The following is a 24,687-nucleotide window of genomic DNA, read 5'->3' on the forward strand; positions in this document are numbered from 1 at the left end:
ATCAAATTATAAGACTAGAACACAATGAAAAATAACAACATATATACACCAATTAATATTATGAAATGCAATTCGATAAGTGGCAGTTCGTACCAAATCAACATCTTTGTTATAGAAAGAACTAATAAATTTGTCATATACTTCGTCTCCTACCAGTCACAGAATGAAACCAAATAGATAAAAAATTCATGTAAATCTATTACATCACACCACCTACAAAATTATATTCCTAATTATTAACTGACAAAGATAAGAACTATTTGAGCACTTACATTCTCTTACTTTGACTGAATGTATATTAACAAGGCGTATTATGATATAGGAAAGATAAGTCTCTTTGATATACTAATTATTTTTCCCATAAAAGCTTGTAATACTCCGACTAGGACCCAAGAACAAGTTTAGAGAAAAAAAGAAAAAAGAAAAAAAAAGAGCTCAGCACGAAAAAGTCCAAAAACCAAACCCGTAGCTCCTACTCCATAATGGCAAACTTATCATGGAATCCTTACTGAACCACAAAAATTCATCATCTACATATTATATTAATATTACCACAAGAATACATAGGAAAAACAAAAGAAAAAAAACCAAAGAACAATGGGAACACAAATACAAAATAATAATATTCAAGAAATACTAAGAACAACAACTAGAAAACTTGTAAGAAAGAAATCTTACTTGAGAATTCTTGAGCACGAAGAGGTGGTAGCTGGGAGAAGATGGCGGCAACTGAGAAAAAGAGAAGGGATTTTTTTGACAGAACGTATTAGGTTTTGTTGGGTAATGAAAGAGAGTGGCAAATTTGGAATTTTGAAAAGTGTGTGAGGATATAATGGGTAGAAAAAAAAGAATTCCTGATGGGTTGGTTCTCTCTGAATTAGATTACCTCCTCCCATTTAGGAATAGAATTCCTCCACAATTCCTAATTTTGCGTGGGCCCCACTTACTTTTTCAATTCCTTGATGTGAAGTAAACACGGGAATCCTCAAAAGTGGAATTCAATTCCTGATTAGTAAACACACCTGTATTTGGTTTGAAAGTTGAGAGGTTTTTCTGTGTTTTTTTTTTAGTTTGGATTTTTCCAAAAGTGAAATTTTTTTTGTGGCTAAAACCTAAATTTACTTAATTTTTTTTTTAAAGATGAAGATTTTAAAAATAAAAGTTACATAAAAAAAAAAATCATGAACTGCTATTTATATAACATTTCTAACAAAAATAGAAAATAAAAAAGATTTAATATGCCAACAGCCCAATTACTTTTATACCAGCCGATTTCGCAGCAGCCTAAATGGCAAAACCTAACCCTAACCTAATCACCTATTTCTTTATATCTCCATAGCCATTTATTTTCTTATATTTGTTTCTGTCTTCTTTCTTCTTTCGTCCCCCACCTTCTCTTTTCCCGTGTCTCTAAAACCCACCCAAATCACCTCTCTCTTTTTCTCTCCGTTTCTCTCTCCCTCCGAAGTTCTCTAGTTCTCACTCTTATTCAATAGTTGAAAATTTTCTGGCTTCTTGTTTACATTGTGGGTTTTGGTCCAAAAAATCCTACCCCCCCTCTCGATCTGTCTTGCAACCGGTCCCTTTTTCTCTCTCTCTCTCTCTCTCTCTCATTCTCTCTTAGCTGAGCAACAGTCAGTGATTGCCACTGCCTCCTTGAAGCTGTCAAAGAAGATGTTCTTCCATATAGTGTTGGAAAGAAACATGCAGCTTCATCCTCGTCACTTTGGCTGCAATCTCCATGAAAATCTCTTGGCTCAAGCTCATGAAAGATGTTGAAGGCAATTGTGACCAGACACATTTTTTTTCTCGAAATTCTTTTATTTTTCAACTTTAAGAAAGAATGGAGAAAAAATGAATTTATCCCTTGCTCCTTCTTCAAACCAAGAAACAACACATGAAAATGTTGTGTTTCCACACTCCAATTTTCACACCAGTTCTACCTCTATGCAAGTTGCAAATATGCACAATGAAATCCCAGCAACTATGAACATACTTACACATACATGTATACATAAGAATTATACACATGCCTATATATACTAAAGGTTTAATATATACATATACGTGCACATGTATAAGAGTACATATCACTTTAAGATTATGTATTTTTGACTATACTATATAACAAAAATGCATATATGTGCTTGTTACCTATGAATCATGATAGGAGTATATGTGTGCTTGTCTTGAGCAAGACTAACATGTTTTTTTTATTTTTTATTTTTAAGAATGAACAAATATACATACCACAAATTAATTTTTCATTAAATTGTCATTAGTTAATACTTCGTGAAATACTTTCATTTGGTTTTAGATGTACATATATATCTTCTTTTTTTTTGTTACAATGTATATGTATTCATAAAACATAAAAGATTTCCTAAGTTATATTTACATGAACCAAGATTTAATTATATCAAACAGAAACTATCTCTCCCTATATAAATTAAACATGCATATAATTATAAGTAATGGTGCTATCTACTATACTACTATTTCCTTTAAAATGTTCATAATTTTTTTTAAAGATGAAATAAGATTTAATAAATAAAAGTTACAAAAAAAAAAAAATCATAAACTACTATTTATATAACATTTCTAACAAAAATAGAAAATAAAAAAGATTTAATATGCCAGCAGCCCAATTACTTTTATACCAACCCATTTCGCTGCAGCCCAAATGCCAAAATTCAACCCCAACCTAATCCACTATTTCTTTATACCTTCTCTTTTCATGTGTCTCCAAAACCCCCCTAAATCACATCTCTCTTTTTCTCTCGGTTTCTCTCTTCCTCCGAAGTTCTCTGGTTCTCTCTTATTCAATAGTTGAAAATTTTATGCCTTCTTGTTTACACTGTGGGTTTTGGTCCAAAAAAGCCCACCCTCTCTCTCGATCTGTCCTGCAACCGGTCCCTCTTCTCTCTCTCTCTCTCTTAGTTGAGAAACAGTCGGCGATTGCCACTGCCTCCCTGAAGCGGTCAAAGAAGATGTTCTTCCATATAGTGTTGGAAAGAAACATGCAACTTCATCCTCGTCACTTTGGCTGCAATCTTCGTGAAAATCTTTTGGTCAAGCTCATGAAAGATGTTGAAGGCAATTGCGATCGGACACATTTTTTTTCTCGAAATTCTTTTATTTTTCAACTTTAAGAAAGAATGGAGAAAAAATGAATTTATCCCTTGCTCCTTCTTCAAACCAAGAAACAACACATGAAAATGTTGTGTTTCCAAACTCCAATTTTCACATCAATTCTACCTTTGTGGAAGTTGCAAATATGCACAATGAAATCTCAGTAACTATGAACATACTTACACATACATGTATACATCAGAATTATACACATGCCTATATATACTAAAGGTTTAATATATACATATATGTACACATGTATAAGAGTACATATCACTTTAAGATTATGTATTTTTGACTACACTATATAACAAAAATGCATATATGTGCTTGTTACCTATGAATCATGATAGAAGTATATGTGTGATTGTCTAGAGCAAGACTAACACGTTTTTTTTATTTTTTATTTTTAAGAATGAACAAATATACATACCACAAATTAATTTTTCATTAAATTGTCATTAGTTAATACTTCGTGAAATACTTTCATTTGGTTTTAGATGTACATATATATCTTTCTTTTTTTGTTACAATGTATATGTATTCATAAAACATAAAAGATTTCCCAAGTTATATTTACATGAACCAAGATTTAATTATATCAAACAGAAACTTTTTCTCCCTATATAAATTAAACATGCATATAATTATAAGTAATGGTGCTATCTACTATACTACTATTTCCTTTAAAATGTTCATAATTTTTTTTAAAGATGAAATAAGATTTAATAAATAAAAGTTACAAAAAAAATAAAAATCATAAACTACTATTTATATAACATTTCTAACAAAAATAGAAAATAAAAAAGATTTAATATGCCAGCAGCCCAATTACTTTTATACCAGCCCATTTCGTAGCAGCCCAAATGCCAAAACCCAACCCCAACCTAATCCACTATTTCTTTATACCTTTTCTTTTCATGTGTCTCCAAAACCTACCCAAATCACATCTCTCTTTTTCTCTTGGTTTCTCTCTTCCTCCAAAGTTCTCTGGTTCTCTATTATTCAATAGTTGAAATTTTTCGGCCTTCTTGTTTACACTGTGGGTTTTGGTCCAAAAAAGCACACCCTTCCTCTCGATCTGCCCTGCAACCGGTCTCTCTCTCTCTCTCTCTCTCTCTCTCTCTCTCTCTCTCTCTCTCTCTCTCTTCTGAGCAACAGTGGGCGATTGCCACTGCCTCCCCTGTCAAAGAATATGTTCTTCCATATAGTGTTAGAAAAAACATGCAGCTTCATCCTCGTCATTTTGGCCGCAATCTCCGTGAAAATCTCGTGGCCAAGCTCATGAAAGATGTTGAAGGCACTTGTAGGTTCCCCCTATTCTTCTTCTTCTTCTTCTTCTTCTTCTTCTTCTTGTTGAATACAATATAACCCTTGCGATTTTCTTTTCCTTTTTTTTTTGTTGCCTTGTGGCCCTGCGAAATTTAAATCCGAGGAAAGCTTAAACCTTTTGATTCTCTTTCTTCTTTTCACTTTATTTGCTACATGCTTATTTAGGAACGGAAACCCTTATCTGTTCGATTATGCTCTAAACATGGGTAAACAAAAACAAACAAAAAATTGAATCTTGTCAATCATTATGTAGATGCAGTAACGTTAAATACATTGAAGTTTGACCCGATATTAATTTATGGATAAATCCCAGATCACATTGAGTTTGTTGAGGGGGGACACTCAAGCACTGGTTCTTGTTCAGTTTTGTCTTTGTGAAAGCTTGGACCTTGGCCAATATAAGCTCCAGTACGGCATGTATTTTGCATTAGCATGGCTCCTTTTGTATAATTAATACTAGTTCAATTCCATTTTTAGTCACTTTATAATTGAATTTCACCAAGTTCTCCTGCTCAAGTTTAACTTTCAAGTGCTATAGCTTTGAAAAACCAAGTATATGGTAAATGTTCTTCGCTGTTTTTGCTACATGGTGGAATGGATAAAGCAGTTGATATATTTTCATCTTTTGTGCAGTGGTCAACATGGGTTTGTGGTTGCAATTACGGGCATAGAAAACATTGGGAAGGGGTTGATTCGCGATGGGACAGGGTTTGTCACATTCGCTATGAAGTACCAGTGTGTTGTTTTCAGACCATTCAAATGAGAGATCTTAGAAGCTGTTGTTACTATGGTGAACAAGGTATGCTTTCCTTTTTTTCCTATCAAGGTGATGGCATCAATATTTTTACTTTGTTTTTTCAAGCACTTGTATTCTTTATACTAAATGCGGAAAATATGTAACGACATCTGAATTCTCATAGATGAGATTTTTTGCTGAGACTGGTCCTGTTCAGATCTTTATTTCAAACTGTGTAAGTATCCGCCCTTGTTTATTCTGAGCAGTGATAAGCTGTTATCCATGTCTTGTTAGAAAATTTTGTATTGTATGAAGTCATAAGCTTTGGCAAGGACTAAGGCGGGTTGCATTGTTGCTATTGTGTGTGTTTCTCTTTGCCTTCTATTTTCCCCCCATCCTTCAAAAGAACCATTTCTACTTAACTTTTTTAATAAAGTGCTACCTCTAAAGAATCATATACTTTTGGCCGTTAAAACACAGACCTCACGAATGTGAACGTCGAAGTTGAGGAATCGGAGGGTCCAGTAGATGAGGGTAGTGGTGACCATGAGATCGGGGTAGAGGGTGCCGTCGATGATTCGGGCGAGGGGTTACCAGCTCTGAGTCGAACTAGTTCCAGAAGATGTAGAAGCCCTTCTTGGTCAAGTAGAGGGTAGTGCGGTAATTGAAATAGGGATCGAACTCGTGGATCATGGACTCATAGCGAAGGACGTTGAAAAGGCGCGTAATGAAGGCGAGGATGTAGACTAAGCAGAGGATGGAGACTCGGATCAGGAGCTCCTGTTGCTTGGTTTTGAGTTTTAGGGTTTTGAATGACAGGTTGTTGATGAGATCTTGTTTCAACCCTGACATGGAGGTGGCCGGGGACGAAGAAGGGCCTTTCTTCACTGTGGCTGTGCCATTGACCGGCTCAGGTTTTCTGACCTTGTTTTCTTTGAGAATTGAGGAAGAAGAGGAAAATGAGTCATGGATTTGGTGGTTTTGGTTTTTAGAGTTTGGGATTTGTCATTTAGATTGGGTCTATAAGAGTATGCTAAGACTGAGACACCACTCCATTAAGCAAACACTAGACAGGGAAATGTAGACATTGATCTGCGAACTATATAAATAGATTCACAGATTCATAGAATGTATGACTTGGAGGCCTCTCATTGTTTAGAGAGAGAGAGAGAGAGAGAGAGAGAGAGAGAGAGAGAGAGAGAGTAGACATTTAGACTTTTTAATGGGCCATCTCTTGCCTCAAACTGGTCTTTCCTTGTTTCTTTTTTCCTTTTGTTGGGCTAGCCTCTCACCCCATATGCTGCTTTTCAATTACATGCCTTGCTAGCTAGCTTTCTTTTTTCTTTTTCTTTTTTTCAATTTTAATTGAAGCAAAATAATATCCCTTCTCTTTTTTCTAGAGAAAATACAACCCCTCTTTGTTTTAATTAATTTATGACATATTTACTAAGCTAGAAGGGATTGTTCCTGATTTTTGCTGTGTTTACTAAAATCAAGAGGATTGAAACTATTTTGAAGTAAAAAAAATCTATATAAAATTCATAATCAAATACTTTGAAAACCATACACATTCATTATCTCAGCATTTTATAAAATTACAGTTGTGCCCAATGTGAAACTAGGAAAATAAAAGAAACCTTAAAATCAAAAGGCCAGGCTATAATGCGGGGTAAGTTATAAGGGGGTGTTTGTGCTGGGTTCCCTTAAGAGACGTCCGATCGATCAAACAGTATACGTTTGGCATTCTCTTTATGCTACAACCAGTTGTAATTACCCGTTTTTAAGAACCAAAGGGTTTTGTCTTCCACGTGCCCACTCCACTCTATAGCCACCCATGCGACCCTTTGAAGGCTCCAAGAAACTTAATCAAATTCTCCTCTTGCAGTTATCTCCTTTTTTTTTTTTTTTTGGGCAGTGCATCTCCTCTTCTTCCAGCCATGCTACCCACCCTTCCTCCTTCTCTCTCCCTTCGTCTCTCTCTTCGACGTTTTAAGTTTCAGATCTAACACTCCCTCTTTGTTATCGGTTGCTTGTATCTCTATTTCACTCCCTCTATGCTGCCCTTAGCCTGTTGTAGCCAGTGATGGATCAGGATTCTCGGTCCAAGGGGTCATAGGGTAAAAGTGTTAAATTTTTTTTTAAAAAAAAACTTAAAAGCATAAAGATCGAACATTTATTTAATTCTCCAAAAATTAGGAACGTATAGGAAAATTAAAATAATATATTTATTAATTTTTATAAATTACTATTGTACTAACATATTAGTTAAATATTTCACTGGGTATAGGCTAAAAGGTTTTATTAAAAAACATTTGGGCCAAACTTTTTAAAAAGACCTACAAGTTATTAATAAAAATTTGGGCCATACTTATACGTGGCCCAGACTTTTTGGAAAACCCCAACTAGTGAAGCGGTGAGTTTCAACTAAAATGAGGCATAAGCTAGGGCAAATCACCAACTCTTCACGACATCATCTTCTTCGCTGCCTCTGCAACCCAAAATTCAAGTCGTGGTGCTGCCAGAGCAGAGCAGCTGCGTCTGGAAGAAGTTTAGAGAGCAGCGCAAGGCAAGCCTACAGGGGACTTTCATAGAGCACCTTGCACACAAGGGGTCGCTCAGATAACGGCCAAGCTGTCCTGCAACCGGTCCCTCTTTCTCTCTCTCTCTCTCTCTCTCTTAGCTGAGCAACAGTCGGCGATTGCCACTGCCTCCCTGAAGCTGTCAAAGAAGATGTTTTTCCATATAGTGTTGGAAAGAAACATGCAGCTTCATCCTCGTCACTTTGGCCGCAATCTCCGTGAAAATCTAGTGGCCAAGCTCATGAAAGATGTTGAAGGCACTTGCAGGTTCCCCCTCCTCCTCTTCTTCTTCTTCTTATTAAATACAATATAACCCTTGCGATTTTCTTTTCCTTTTTTTTTTTTTGTGTTGCCTTGTAGCCCTGCGAAATTTAAATCCGAGGAAAGCTTAAACCATTCGATTCTCTTTCTTCTTTTCACTTTATTTGCTACATGCTTATTTAGGAACGGAAACCCTTATCTGTTCGATTATGCTCTAAACATGGGTAAACAAAAACAAACTAAAAATCGAATCTTGTCAGTCCTTATGCAGACGCAGTAACGTTAAATACATTGAAGTTTGACCCGATATTAATTTATAGATAAATCCCAGATTACATTGAGTTTGTTGAGGGGGGACACTCAGCACTGGTTCTTGTTGTTTTGTCTTTGTGAAAGCTTGGACCTTGGCCAATATAAGCTCCAGTACGGCTTGTATTTTGCATTAGCATGGCTCCTTCTGTATAATTAATACTAGTCCAATTCCATTTTTAGTCACTTTATAATTGAATTTCACCAAGTTCTCCTGCTCAAGTTTAACTTTCAAGTGCTATAGCTTTGAAAAACCAAGTATATGGTAATGTTCTTCGCTGGTTTTGCTACACGGTGGGATGGATAAAGCAGTTGGTATATTTTCATCTTTTGTGCAGTGGTCAACATGGGTTTGTGGTTGCAATTACGGGCATAGAAAACATTGGGAAGGGCCTGATTCGTGATGGGACAGGGTTTGTCACATTCCCTGTGAAGTACCAGTGTGTTGTTTTCAGACCATTCAAAGGAGAGATCTTAGAAGCTGTTGTTACTATGGTGAACAAGGTATGCTTTCCTCTTTTACCTATCAAGGTGATGGCAACAATATTCTTACTTTGTTTTTTCAAGCACTTGTATTCTTTATACTAAATGCGGAAAATATGTAATGGCATCTGAATTCTTATAGATGGGATTTTTTGCTGAGGCTGGTCCTGTTCAAATCTTTGTTTCAAACCATGTAAGTATCTGCCATTGTTTATTCTGAGCAGTGATAAGCTTTTATCCATATCTTGTTAGCAAATTTTGTATTGTATGAAGTTATAAGCTTTGGCAAGGACTAAGGCGGGTTGCATTGTTGCTATTGTGTGTGTTTCTCTTTGCCTTCTATCCTCCCCCCTTCCTTCAAAAGAACCATTTCTACTCAAGTTTTTTAGTAAAGTGCCACATCTAAAGAATCATATACTTTTGGCCTTTAGGTTAGTAAATGTTGCATCTTTCTTTATAACATAGTCATTATTTTGTCTTAACATTGTCAATGTTATATCCTAATTATATATAAGCAGTAGTCTACTAGTCATATATATGAGAAATTTTTTATGTAAGTTGAAGTTCAATGAGAGTTTAACTTTTTCAACTTCTTTAACATATACTATAGGTTACTGGTTTTTGGAGTTTGAAGTGCTCCTCTCTTGTAGCTTCTGAGTCATGGATTCAAATATCATATTATAATGGTTATATCTTACATATAGAGTATATGTTAACGTCCTCATCTTGTGTTGTAGTTGATACCGGATGATATGGAGTTCCAATCTGGAGATATGCCAAATTATACAACATCAGATGGATCAGTATGCCTCAGTTTCACCTGATTCTCTAAAGAGTAGTTGTTTCTTTTCTAGCTTAGTTTATATGGTTAAATTGATCTTTTGTTATTTTGTAGGTTAAGATTCAGAAAGATAGCGAAGTTCGGTTAAAGATAATTGGAACCCGAGTGGATGCTACTGAAATTGTATGCAGTCACTCTGTTTTCTTTTCACTTAGTGATTCTTTAATTTGTCTTTGCTGTTTCCATTTTCCGTGTGCTGTCCATGTGATTTGGAAAATGGAGTAAAGTCATCCAAGGAATGGTCCTTTTAATTGTTCCTCGATTAATCAGTGCCATGTTTTGAATTTTCAACACTAAATCAAACTGAACGGTGGAGTGATGGGATGATCATATCCTGGATTTCCATGAATCTCTTACTTGTTTGATCCTGGTTAGCTGCCATAGTCAGTTTTTGACAAAAGGCAATTTGGATTCATTTTGTTTGCTTCTGATACTAGTTCTCCCTCTGTTTTGCAGTTCTGCATTGGTACAATAAAGGATGATTTCTTGGGTGTGATAAACGATCCTGCGACTGCTTAGTGAAGTTGGGAGTTCTGCATGCATGATGGGCTTTTGCCTGTTTTCCTTGTGGTTCTGTTGAATAGCTCAGTAGCGTGGATGTTTTGTTTTTAGCTGGGGAAGCTTTTACACATGCTTGTAATCCTATCCTACATTTCCATGAGTGTAATATAATAATTCGGCCCTTATATTTTCATCTTATTTCTCCTCACAACATTCTTATCTCATTTGTACGTTTCTCGTTTTGTTGGTCTGATTTGTGTTCTAAAGGATGAACTATGACAGAAGATATAAGTTCTCAACTTATTTGTTAAATGTGTAATCTTGGTGGGCTTCATGTTTGTTAAATCCTGATTATTTGTTAAATGTGTATTCATTCTGGTTTGGAGCTGAGAAAATCGAAAGGGGATAAAATTGCTTTCCCTCCGCCTCCTGCATTTTGTTCTGGCTCCGGATCCTGCAAGTCACTTGAGTCGCTCTTTAGTCTGCGGGCTAGTAGCATCATCTGCAATAGTGCCATATTTAACATTGTCCTCAAGAGCTTCAACTGTTGAACAAACTCTGCCATCCTTACACTTGAAGTGGCATAATCAAGTTATCAGAGTAGTTTGTACAATTTGTGTGATGTTTATGTGAATCTTGCGCTAACATATCCGTATTTTCTGAGCTTTATTGTTAGTCTGACTCTGCATTTAGTAACTTAATGCTAACGTAATGAATTTGCAGCTTATTGGCGTTCCTGATCAAGCTGAAAAAGATGAGGTTGTTAAATCAGTGATGGATTTGAAAAGTGCTGAAATTGAAGAAGGTTACACCATGGATGCTGTTGCATCTCGCCAGGTTGAGACTTTAAAGTTTTTTTATTATATGTTGTAGATATACCAGGTGGAAAGAGCTTTCTGCTAGGTTGTTTAATTTCATCTTTAAATTATTTCTCTTGTGGGCTGCTTTGCAGGGTCTTTTAATGGATGTGAGAGATAAGCTTCTTTTTGAACCAGAATATGCTGGTAATATTAAGGAAAAGATCCCACCTAAATCTTCCCTACGAATCCCTTGGGCTTGGTTGCCAGGTGCTCTTTGCCTTCTTCAAGAGGTACAGATTTGTCTTTGTACAATCTACTTAGTCTAACATAGATTTTTGTGGCTTAGTGTTTAGCCTTCAGCCTTTCAGGCTCTTTTTTTCTTCTTTGAAGAAAAATAAATATTGTTAAACACTAATTTAAGAGGGATTGAATACTTTACAGAATTTGATTGCTACAGTTTGTCGTGAAACTCATTTTTTCACCCATACTTTTCGTTGTGGGTTCCTCTTGTAGATACACATTGCCTAATTGCATTTATTAAGCGTGTAACATTATCTTATTCGTAATATTTTAGAATGGTTTTTCTTGTTTAATTTTTTTAAAAAAAGGGAGAAAGGATTTTGTTTTGGAAGGTGGGTTATAATGATATTGGATTTCTTCATTCTAGGTTAGAGAAGTTAAGCTTGTGCAAGATATTGGTCGTGTAGCTGTTCAGCACCCAGATGCTAAGCTGTGTGTTCATGATCTTCTTCTTTCTATGGCACTAGCGGAAGTAAGGCATATCAGCAAAGAGGTCAGGATATTGTACTGTCCGTTTTGGAAAGAGTCCCAACCCCCCCACCCCACACAGTCCCAACCCCCCCACCCCACACACACACACACACTCACACACACTCGACTCAGCATCGTAAATTCTCACAGTTAGCTGTCACTGCTACCATCTTTATCTTTTGTCTGTATATGGGTGGCAACTGATTATCTGACCAATAAAACAGAAAAGTGGAACTGAGAAGCCTATTGTTGCTTTTATTGCTGGACTAACTGCTCCTCCTGGCCTTCATATGGGTCATGCTGGAGGTATATGATTCATTACTCTCTCTCTTTCTCTCATTGTCTATGGTTGAGTGTGGTTTCATATCATTCTCATAGCATGATAATCACACACGTCATTGGTGGCATCTGCTTGTGCAGCTATTGTGTCAGGGGGGAAGGGTACAGCACAAGACAAAATCAAGACCCTTAGGGAAGCTGGGGTGACAGTGGTGGAGTCTCCAGCAAAAATAAGGGTTGCGATGCTTGACGTCTTCAAACAGAGGGGCCTTGTGAATTAGCTTGGACAATAGCTGTTCATTTGCAGTCACCTGCCTATAATGTTTTATGGCAAGATGCCCAAAACATGTTTATCTCCAATTCTTCACTGATTATAACTGCGGTAGAGCATTTGAGTGCCCAGAGTTTCCCCTGCCGTTTGCCACATTGGGTGGTGTTTGGGGATCCATTAATTTGTTTATGAGATTGTTTTCATACATGATGAAGTGATTTTGAAGGGTGTCCAGAATACAAATATAATCTCTTGCAATAGAGCTGAGGGCATGGTTGACAGATTATGTACGTTTTTTACTTGTAAGTTTAAAGCTGAATACGGAGCCAACAGCAATTTTGTAACAATCTGATTAGAGCCCAAAAAAAGGGGGGCAGCGGGTGTGCAGCGATGGATGCGCTGCCTGCACTTAAAAAACCATACCATACACACTATGGCTTCTTTTTAGTTTTGTTGATTTATCAAATGATTCCTTCCCTCCCTACCGTTAAAATTATATTATCAAATGATTGCTACCGTTAAACGTTAAATTATCAAATAAAATAAAAAGATAATAAGAATAAAGTTGGGGTTTTTCTCTGCTTCCCGCCTTCCTTCTGAAGTCAACAGAAACCCTACAAATCAATATCAAATAATAGTCGGAGGAACAGACAGACAGAAAAAGAGAAAAGTCCGGTGGAATCAAAATGGCGCGAACCTCGTCATCGAAGAAGAAGCGCAGCGAACCTCATCATCGAAGAAGAAGCGCAAAGACGAAGAGGATCCAAACCGAGAGGTTATTAGAAGTCAATACTTGCATGTCTGAATAAGTTAGAATTGCTACTTGTTTTTAACTGGTAACTGATTCAGTTAAGACTCATAGAACTAAGTAATAGTTGGTTGAGAATGAGGCAAAAGAACTGCAAAGCTGATATTTCGTGGAAACTTGTACTCTGAAAGTTGCATCTCATAAGGCAGAAGAACTACATAATTTTATTCCTGTATCTTTTGGGTTGATTGAAATAGCATGTCCTCATTGTATTCATACTAATTACCCTATGCTTGCAACTCCTCTCTTTGTGTGCTTTTATACTTTGTGTACATAATGTTTCAGAGCTATTGTTTCATAAAACTTCCACCAAGAATCTTCCTCTTGTTCTTCTTACAGAGTGTGGTCAGTGGCGGATCCAGGATTATGTGGCCAAGGGGGCTTAGTGTAAAAGTTCTGAAATTTTTCTATAAAGAAAATAATGCTAAAAAGATAAAAAGATAGTACTTCCATTCATAATTCATAACAAAACCAATAATACAAGTTACAATTGTCCACGACGAGTTTTCATATTCTGAAAACGTTGCATTATAGTTTCGTTATCAATACAAGCAAAAACATCTCTCTCAATATAAACAATCAAGCTATCATTCAACCATTGATCTCTCATTCTGTTGCGAAGTGGATTTTTAATAATATTCATGGCGGAAAATGCCTCTCCACTGAAGCAGTTGTAACCGGTAAAACCAAAGTCAATGTAAGAAGCAAATACACATAAGGAAATATTTCATGCATTCCTTTCTCCATCATTTTTTCTGCAAGACTACTGATCCCTTCCAATTGAGAAAAATCAATACTCGAACGCATATGATGAATATAAACACCAAGTTGATCTTCAAGCATCAATAAGTCTCTATCCGAAAAATCATAAGGATAAAATTGAGCAAGACGAACTAGCTTTCGTTTGTCAAAAGCTACAAAGTTATTTTTCGGACTCAAGCATGCCAAACAAGTAAGTAACTCAGTACTTACCTCGTTGAAGCGATCATTTAGTTCCACAAGTTGTCCATCAATTACATGAATAAACATCTCCACACGATAACGATGATAATTTGTCTTCATTGGAGCATTACGCCGTGACCTCCCTGGAATTATATATTCCTCATCCATGGTAAGAACTATAATATCATGTTTGTAACAAAACAAAGATGCTTGCTCAACCAATTCTTCAAACTCATTATCCCTCATGAACTGCAGGTTTTCCTTGCATGTTGTCACTAAACTCATTGCACTCACAATGTCTTGATCTTTCTTTTGCAATGCTAGAGACAAAGTGTTTGTTATTCCCAATATAGCTTTCATTAAAAATATGTGAAACACAAACTCAAAAGATTGTATTTCTCTCCATAACTTATAGGCTTCACCCGAACTATCATTAGGATTATCATCAACAATCATTTGAAGCACATTCACCACATATGGGAACATAGAAATGATACTAATCAACGTACCATAATGTGAGTTCCATCGTGTATCGCCGGCACATTTGAGAATAGTTTCTTGATTTAAGCCCCGGCCCCGTTATAAGACAATCTTCTTCAAAAGCTCTCACAAGCTCTTCTTGGTATTGTGCTCTAAGTGCATCCCGACGCTTACAAGATGCTCCAACAACATTGACCAAACTATTAGCCGTTGTGAAAAAAGAGTTGACATCAATGTTTTTCTTTGCTACCGCAACAAGAGCTAGTTGAAGTTGATGAGCAAAACAATGAACATAAAATGCACAAGGTTGTTCTCTCAAAATCTTTGTCTTAAGGCCATTGAACTCACCTCTCATATTACTAGCTCAATCATAACCTTGTCCTCGTAGCTTGGAAAAGCTCAAATTTGCAGAAGAAAAGAATTCATCAATGGCTTCCTTTAGTGCACTTGAAGTAGTATCGGTCACATGTTGAACCCCCACAAACCTTTCAATTATTTGTCCTTTGTCATTCACATAACGAAGCACCATCACCATTTGCTCCTTTATTGAAACATCACGTGCTTCATCCACCATTATGGAAAAATATCTATCTTTTACATCACTCAAGATAAGACCAATGGTTTCTTTAGCATAAGAATTGACAAGATCTTTTTGAATTGAAGGAGCTATTAACTTCAAATTTCCTGGAGCATTTTCCAACACAACGGCCTTAACTTTTTCATCATGATCCGCAAGAAATTGCAAGAGCTCTAAATAATTCCCTCTATTACTTGATTGGGCACTTTCATCATGACCACGAAAAGAAAGACCTTGTCGCAACAAATACCTAGTGCACTTAAGTGATGCATTCAAGCAAGTGCGATAAGCCGTGCGAGTTTGGCTTGTTTGCTTGATGACAATTGTTTCAATGTGTGTAGTTTGATGCATCAAATTGTAAGCAACTTCTCTAACTTGGTTGTGAACACTACCAACCGGTCCAACATGAAGATTAAATCTTTCTTTCGCCTTCTTCCAATTATTGAAGCCTACCCCAGTGAATGCATCACCACCCACTTGATCAAAATTTGATTTGAAGAGATAACAATGAAGACAAAATGCAGCATCTTTAGCAATACTATATTCCAACCAATCATGATCATCAAACCAATTAGCAATGAAGCGTCTATTAATTCCTGATTGATTAGTTTGTGGGAATTTATAACTTCTAGGTTGACAAGGTCCCTTTTGTAGATATGCTCTTCGAATCTCATCTCGAATATTAGGACTATAATCCACCATTCGAGTTCTTAGTCCAGGGTCTGCCTGAAGATTAGCTAAGATCTCATCTACTTCAATTGGTCTTGCATTTGAACTACCCGGATTAGACGGAGAAGGACTATCCGTAAATAATTTTCTTTTAAAGAATCGTTCCATAAATCTACAAATCAATTAATTCAATCAATCATTAATTTTTACCCAAATTATCATATGAATATGAAAATGTCAATAACCCACTCTCAAAATTCAATATACTCCATAAACCCATATCAATCAATATTCAATATACTAAATTATCATATCAAATATCAATTAATATTCAATATACTCAATCAAGCATAAACTCAATCAATCTACATTAATATGATTATCACTATGATTCATATCATATCCATAAATTTCATTACATACAAAAAATATCAATATTATTCATATCCATAAATTTCAAGCATTAACTCAATAAAGCATAAATTCAATAATCATATAGCAATAAATTAAACATTTTCCATAAATTTCATATCAACAACAACAATAAATTTCAATATCAACAACAACAACAATATATATTAAACATTTTCCATAAATTTCATATCAACAACAACAATAAATTTTAATATCAACAACAACAACAATATATATTAAACATTTTCCATAAATTTCATAGCTAAGCTTACTTGTAGTTGAAAACAATGGAGGAGGGAGGAGGACGGCGGCGAACGGCGGTGATTGGTGGCCCAACGAAGAGTTGATGATGGAGGTTGTTGGAGGTTGGGAGGTTGGGGGAGAGGTTAGGGTTTGAGAGGGTGGGGAGAGGAAGTGTGAAATTGGAAATGAAGGGTTTGGGGCTGCTGTGCGGATTCGCAAGGTTGTTTTTTTTTTTTTTTTTTTTTAAACGGCTCAAAACGACGTCGTTTTGAGGCCAGGTCATTTAAAAAGATTTGATGAGCCTTTGCCAAACGACGTCGTTTGGCAAGGCAGTTTTAAAAAATTACGCAGCGCACAAGACGCGCGCAGCAATGCGCAGCTATCTTCCTCTTCTCCGACTTTCATCGAGCGGATGGCATGCATCCAAGGGGCTTCCAGTAGCTGTCCAAGGGGCTTCAATGGAGTCCCAAGCCATTTTTCCAACCTTCCAAGGGTCGTCCGACCCCTGTTGTCCCAACGTGGATCCGCCACTGAGTGTGGTAACGCCATTTTGCAGCCCCTTTCCAAAAAATCCACATCTTCTGTTTTGTTTGTCTATGGCCATGTGCTTGTTATATGAAACTGAGTTTCTCAAAGCACACACATGTATATATCTCAGCATTAGCTTTTCATGTCCCAGATCGTGTTTTCCAATGCTTGGTGGATTGGGACACAAGCAGAGAACCCCGAAGAAGCCCAACTTCATTTCCCTAAGGAACTTACTGAGGTTAGTTTCTGTTCATATAAGTCCGTCGTGTTGATAAAATGTACAAATCATTTTTTGATGATCCACTCTCAGGAATTTGTTGGTTTCAGGGATAACACGCAGAATATGACTTTAAAGGTGGTGCAGGTTCAACATCTGCAAACAAGCAAAGTGATCGTAAAAATGAAACTACATATGTAGAACATTCCCCAAATGTTAAGGTTGAAGATAATGTATCAGATGATGGAAACAAGGATTTGATGAGAGCAACACTTGTTTGACATTCAGCGAGAACTGCCGGAAAACGATTGTACTGGCCTGAACATTTTATTGCACTCACTAGATTCTGTCATAAGAGATCAGAAGCTGGGGGAATTAAGTACACACATCCTAAATATGCAAAGTAGGTACATATATACGTACACATATGTACAGGAACATACAAACACACACACCCACACAATGTACCTTACAGGTGCTGAGGCCATCTCTGAATGATAATATTGGAAACAAAATATATATTTTTCATTTGTGCTGCATTACCATATTTGCCTTTTCAGACCTATCTGATATACCTATGAGTAAGTGTTGGAAATATGAGTGCTAAATTGCTATAAAATAAATACTGCACATAAAACAAATTTTTACAAAAGGAGAATTGAATTAAAAGAACCTTAATTGAGTCGAGGCAAGTGTTGGACACTCTGACCTTAAGACGAATTACGCCCCACACTGGTACTTATGGTTCACTAGCGTTCGCCTCCCAGGATAAAACGACTCCCCTCCTTGTGAAAGAAAGCACTGCAATTCACAAGGAACTTTGAACCAAATTATGCAGGAACCTCTCTTTATAAAAACTCTAATGCTTTCTATATGTGAAAGTCTATATGTAGAGAATTAAACTGAATTCTTAAAACTGTAGGAAGATTGATCTATTTATAGATGATGAAATACCCTTTCCAAAAAGGTATCCCTATCTGAAAAGGCAAACAATGCATCCCTTGGTTTGAAAAGTTGTCACCCCAAACAATGCATCCCTTTGTTTGAAGAGTTGTCACCCCCCATGTGAAGATGTCTTTAACCCAAGGGTCATGTCTTTAACCCAATGGATTTTATTAATTTCTATTCAAATAGGAAAATCAATATTAGTTAATATTAAATTTTCCAACAATCCCCCACATGAATGGAAATTGACTCAACAACATGCAAACAAAAAATGAAGACACTAGAGAGAGTTCCTATTAGAAGAATACTGCATCTGGATAGGTAGCTTTTGGCCTTGAACCTTCCGTAATGAAATACTATCGGATTTACTTGGCTAATCAGTGAACGTGATGTCTTGAACTGTTCAGCCGTTTGTGTAAACCCAGACAATAGCACTCACACAACACCCTTATAAACATATCTGGTTCGATTGGTTGTGCTCGTTTTGGCCCTGAGCGATTCCTGGTATTCATGAGAGCTTTAGAGAATTCAAGCCTTAAAAAATTCTCATAGAAACGGCCTCATCATTTCACACTCACATAGGTGACTTCCTATTAAGAGTATCCTGCACTACCCCACTTGGATTTCCAAGCTATAGGAATCATTAAAATCAAAGATTACCCTAAAACACGCTACAGGCAGCACTGTTTCACTGTTTCATCATAGGATATGGGTAAGAGATGTAATCTCGGTAGTGCTACTACTTAGTCATCCATAATTTGGTTGTCCCTTTTGAACCTAGATCTTGGGATCTCCAGTCAGCTAGGTTGGGTATCCACTATGGAGACTTTAAATATTTAGGCTTATACTCCCATTCCCCTCGATGATCAACTAACTCTTTAGTCTGACCTTTAAATATTGGATCTACTAGGTTGACTATTTCTGTAATATATTGCCATAATAATTTCATATATGGAAATAAATTACATTCAAGAGTAGTTTTAATTTATTTTGTTAAGACTTAATAATTGTGTCAACTGAGTAACCTTCTAATACTCGGTTAGACACCCCCACATTTGTGGTACTTATAGGAAGGTCTCTAACCTTCTCATACCTTGTATAAGAGAAATTTAAACTCTTATGAACATCAAAGCCTCTCTCCACCAAAACGTGGTGCTTATGAACTAATCTAGAAAACTTCTATTTTCTTTGTCAGGAAATAGAATTCCAAATTTTCCTTCATGCCTGTCACCCCCACAATTTTCACATAATTGTGGAAGGTATTAAGCAATCTGTTAATCATTTTTTCATATGCCTAAGAAGGAGAAAACTTTTACTTTATTCTAAAGAATGAGATAATAGTTTTATAGTATTAGTTTATAACTTCCTTTAAATCAATTCAATGTTGCATTAGTAATAGAACCATGTTTATAACATATTTAACATGTTCTAGTTACCATACCCTCATTAATTGATTAAAGCAAATCATTATAAAACTAATTTTTCTTTATAAAGTGCACATCAATTTATACATAGGGTAAGGCTTTGGTACCCTTTGTACATATGCATCTCATTCTATAGGTAGTATATCTCCAACAGCCCTAGCACATTGCATGAACCTAATATTCTATACAAAATCATAGAATATATGTTTTGTCATAAAATGGGTTGCCTTCACAAAATTTTGTTTTGCCTAACACCAGCAAAACTTCCAGATTTTGATGTCCACTTTCCTTTAATTTAGAAAACTTAATATCTAAGTATCAAATTTTCTAACAAACATCGACTCAACCCAAAATCTGGTTTTGTGTAACCGATGGACATCTTCATAGCCTTATGACAGAAAACATCAAATGGTTTCATAACAGTACCTTGAAGGCATCCAAATCTGCATAATGACAGTGGAACTCGAAACCACTTAGTTTGGTCTGTAATTCGTCATGGCGAATATCATAGCAACTTTTAGTCTGTTCCAATGCATGGAACTATCACAAATATATACACTGGCCATGACAACTCTTAATTGATTATGACATATCCAAGAGTCACAATATGAAACAACTTAAAATTAGAGTGCAGTAAACTGCGACAGCGTATTCATTCAAAAGATGGAGTTGAAATTAAACTAGGCATTCGATATAAGCAACTAATTTAATCTCAAGTCAACGATGCACTAAAACTGTTATATGCATTAGATTCAAAATCAGTGATGCCAATATACATAAATTCCCTACACGGGTGCAGACTACATATGCAAACTGTTTTGCACCTTTTTCTTAACAATAGAAACATAAGGCAATCAGTGTTTGTGGCAGACTTTATTGAATGGTCCCGATTATTTAGATTTGTTTAACTTTGAATTGTATAAAACAAAAGAAACTAACAGGAAACCAATTCAATAGAATAAACAACTCATTAAAAGATGTTTTTCTGTTTGTACCAAAATCAAACCTTTGCAACGTTAACATTTAAATGCACAAACACAAATTAATGTATATGGCAATTAAACACAGATTAATGTATATAGCAATTAACACATATAATTCGTCTTAAGATTGTTGGAAATATGAGTGCTAAATTGCTATAAAATAAATACTGCACATAAAACAGATTTTTACAAAAGGAGAATTGAATTAGAAGAACCTTAATTGAGTTGAGGCAAGTGTTGGACACTCTGACCTTAAGACGAATTACGCCCCACACTGGTGCTTATGGTTCACTAGCGTTCGCCTCCCAGGATAAAATGACTCCCCTCCTTGTGAAAGAAGCACTGCAATTCATAAGGAACTTTGAACCAAATTATGCAGGAACCTCTCTTTATGAAAACTCTAATGCTTTCTATATGTGAAAGTCTATATGTAGAGAATTAAACTGAATTCATAAAACTGCAGGAAGATTGATCTATTTATAGATGATGAAATACCCTTTCCAAAAAGGTATCCCTATCTGAAAAGGCAAACAATGCATTCCTTGGTTTGAATAGTTGTCACCCCAAACAATGCATCCCTTTGTTTGAAGAGTTGTCACCCCCCATGTGAAGATGTCTTTAACCCAAGGGTCATGTCTTCAACCCAATGGATTTTATTAATTTCTATTCAAATAGGAAAATCAATATTAGTTAATATTAAATTTTCCAAACCCACAATAGATCAGTCGTCTGTGAAGGAGGGGGCCATAAATAAAAAGAGCATCCCCAAACATCCTTAGCAAAGTTGCAGTCCATAAAAAGGTGTTGAATTGTCTCTGGCTGGTTCTGATAGCAGGGGCAATTAGGACTAATATGAGGCATGAATTTGTGCAGTCTGGCTCTCACTTGTAGCCTTATTCGAATGAGCATCCAGGCAAAAATCTTTACTTTTGAAGGAATATCAAGCTTCCGCATTTTCTTAAGCAGATTAACATGAGGGTGGGATGGCCGCTCCTTGATCTGGATATTGTAGGCACTTTTGATGGTGAAGGATCCATTAGGGTTGGGACCCCAGACCATTTTATCATGCAGATTAGATGTAGGCAGAGTAATAGTTAAGATTTTGTCAATTAGATCATCGTCTAAAACTTGAGACAGTTTATTCCTGTCCCGGTTGTTGTTTTGTGATAAAGTCCGAAACTTTTTTTATCAAGATTCATAGAACAGTTTATTCCTATCCCAGTTTTTGTTTGTGATAAAGTCCGAAACTTTTTGATCAAGATTCATAGGGCCTCTTTGGTGCTCAGGAATGAGATCCAAGAGTGGGAAAGACATAACCCATTGGGAGGTCCAGAAAGAAATAGACCACCATTTCCCACCACCCACCTCAGACCTTTGCACAAAACCTGTCTGGCATCCAAAATAGACTTCCAATCAACAGAGTGATTATATTTTTTCTTTAGAGTAAAAAAATTATCATGTCTTAAATACTTTTGAGTAACTATCTTGACCCACCAATTTGATTGGTCGGTAATGCACTTTCACCCCAGCTTTGCTAGAGCAGCAAGATTAAATTGATTAGCCAGTTTGACACCAAGGCCACCAAGGTCTTTCGGCATGCAAACATCCTTCCAGGCAATAGGAGGGGTACTGTCCCTACCCCAGAAGAAGGTTCTGCATCATTTGTTCATCTCTTTAATCACCCGAGGAAGGCATTTAAAACAAGACATCACATGATTAGGCATACCAGAAACATTGGACTTAATGAGGGTTAATTTTCCAGCTCTAGAAAGGCATGCCAGAAACATTGCAAGGTCAATGTCAAAAAAATAATTCACAAATAATGGCCATACTAGTTTTTTAGTTTCTTTCTTGTCGGTGTGGCATTCTGCAGCAGTCAGCTTATTTTTCAATGACGGATTAAGAATTAAAAATAATACTGAAAACTAGTAATGTCCAAATGTCCAAGACTGGCCAAGATAATAATACTGAAAAAGACAGGTAGGGAACGTTGCGTTTGACTTTTCACCCATCCACACATTGACCCCACATCACTAGTTGATAATTATTGATTATTATATTGTCCAATATAATTAAAACTTAATTAAGAAAAAAAAAAAGAGTATTTATATATGCAACTGCCATACAGCTCCTTACCCACTCGAATGTGATGCAATCAGCATAAACTTGGTCACAATAAGATTTTGCCGACTGACATGTTCATATTGAAGATGCCCTTACAATGAAGAAAAAAATTGCAGGCAAGACTTGTATGTTATTTTTCGTCTCAAAGTTAAATAAAATATGTAAGGAAGACAAATAAATTAATTTCTAATGATTTTCCTATTGTGTACACAAGAAATTTTCAAACCCGAAAACCCTGGATTGTCTTATTGCCCGTTTCTATTTTATTTTTAGAGCTAGTGTCGAAAATCCATTGACTATGAAAGGATTGGGGGTGCTTAATTAGAAAACAAACACTTGGCTATATGATGAGAAAAGAAAAGGAAGCTACCACATGCAGAGGCTCATGACTCAGATTGATTTGCAGCGGCAGCATAGCAGAGGGAACCAATGGTGGCAAAAGCTTCTGTTGATTCGTGTGAGCCTCTCCCCTTGCACCAACCGATGATCTTATTTTTTTCATAAACTCCAATTCGATGAAGAGTTTGACATCTTCTTGATTGGGTTTAATTTCATAATCAGAGATAATGATTAATGAACATCAGGAAGTTAGGGTAGAGAGGGATTGGTCATCAAGATTATAAATTCTGATGGAGTGTAAGATCTTAATTGTTTTAATAGTATAGGACGTATGACACGTCACGTTAGGAAAGTAAACGATTCTGAAAGTCCATCATAGAGTATGCAAAACTGATAACCCCTTAAAATAGGTAAGTGAGATGCTCATAGAACTTAATTTGGAAAATTTTAGACATGTCATGTGAACTTCTAGGTCATTTTCATTTTGTCACTTTAAAAAAATATTTAAGAGAAATGCCATCTCCATTTTTCAAAATCCATGATTTGTCATGATGAGATGCCTTACATACATAGGGAGTACATAAGAAAACTATAGATTGTAGCCTTAGAAGCTAACGCATGAATATCAAAAAGTACTGTCCACAGCTGTTTCTATGTCCCTGTCAGTTAACACCTCAGTAAGAATTTAGGAAATGTAGATATGAGGAAAATAACAACTTGGAATTTGGGTTCATAAAAGTCCATTTAAGTAGGTATTGTGTTTAAAATTCCAAGAGAATAGGGGTAAACAAAATACAATCATGTAATCACCACCACCACAACCATCGCCATCACCATCTCTCACCACTCGCAGCTCCACCAAAAGCACATTAGGATCCCGAGCCTTGCATTTCGAATTTACGCAGATTCTAAGATGAAGTGAAATGTGGGTAATTGCGTAGATTCTAAATACAGAGACTCAGGATCTAACACATCCTACCTAATTTCAATTTTAGGTTAGCTAGACAAAACAACATAAAAATTCTAGAACTTGAAATCCATATGTTAGTTTGAAATTCCTTAGTACTTCTCCAAATGCACCTTCATAAATTATAGCTTACCAAAATTACGTACTAGTTCGGTATTAGGGTATTAGCGCTTCCCATGCATCTTGGCTGAAAAAGGGACTAAATGCATACATAGGAATATCTATTAGGTTAATGTGTTTTTAATAACAATTAAAACACAAAATTTAGTATGAATAAGCAAGTTTTTTTTTCTTTTTGAATCTACGCAGATTCTAAGATGAAGTGAGATACGGGTAATTGCGTAGATTCTAAATGCAGAGGCTTGGGATCCAACACATCTCCAAAGTTTCATGTGGGTTCGAACTTAGATTGTAGCCGTAGAAGCTAACGCATGAATATAAAAAAGTACTATCCACAGCTGTTTCTATGTCCCTATCATTCAACATCTCAATAAGAATTTACGAAACACTATGAAGAAAATAACTTCTTGGAATTTGGGTTCATAAATTCCATTTAAGTAGGTATGGTGTTTAAAATTCCAAGAGAATAAGGGTTATGAGAAAAACAAAAATACAATCATGTACCCATCGCCACCATCACAACCATCACCATCACCATCTCTCACCACTAGCAGCTCCACCAACAACACATCATACCTAATGTCAATTTTAGATTAGCCAGACAAACAACAT

General features: G+C 36.1%; 2 protein-coding genes and 1 pseudogene across 2 annotated transcripts; 2 read left to right on the forward strand and 1 right to left on the reverse strand.

Moving 5' to 3' along the window:
* Nucleotides 1–7,656: 7,656 nt before the first annotated feature.
* Nucleotides 7,657–10,519, forward strand: LOC103326691 (DNA-directed RNA polymerase II subunit RPB7). Its single transcript, XM_008228927.3, has 6 exons — nucleotides 7,657–8,046; nucleotides 8,688–8,853; nucleotides 8,975–9,025; nucleotides 9,570–9,635; nucleotides 9,728–9,796; nucleotides 10,130–10,519. Exons 1-6 carry the CDS (start codon nucleotides 7,931–7,933, stop codon nucleotides 10,190–10,192), a joined length of 531 nt encoding a protein of 176 aa, XP_008227149.1. The 5' UTR covers nucleotides 7,657–7,930; the 3' UTR covers nucleotides 10,193–10,519.
* Nucleotides 10,520–10,704: 185 nt separating this feature from the next.
* LOC148919056 (plastid division protein CDP1, chloroplastic-like) lies at nucleotides 10,705–12,581 on the forward strand. Its single transcript, XM_089048581.1, has 5 exons — nucleotides 10,705–11,011; nucleotides 11,127–11,264; nucleotides 11,642–11,767; nucleotides 11,970–12,051; nucleotides 12,166–12,581. Exons 1-5 carry the CDS (start codon nucleotides 10,886–10,888, stop codon nucleotides 12,303–12,305), a joined length of 612 nt encoding a protein of 203 aa, XP_088904707.1. The 5' UTR covers nucleotides 10,705–10,885; the 3' UTR covers nucleotides 12,306–12,581.
* Nucleotides 12,582–13,467: 886 nt separating this feature from the next.
* On the reverse strand, nucleotides 13,468–15,937 carry LOC148919057 (uncharacterized; annotated as a pseudogene).
* Between the last annotated feature and the right edge of the window lie 8,750 nt (nucleotides 15,938–24,687).

Source organism: Prunus mume, linkage group LG3 (assembly GCF_029339155.1).
Source record: "Prunus mume cultivar Tortuosa linkage group LG3, ASM2933915v1, whole genome shotgun sequence".
Taxonomy (NCBI): domain Eukaryota; kingdom Viridiplantae; phylum Streptophyta; class Magnoliopsida; order Rosales; family Rosaceae; genus Prunus; species Prunus mume.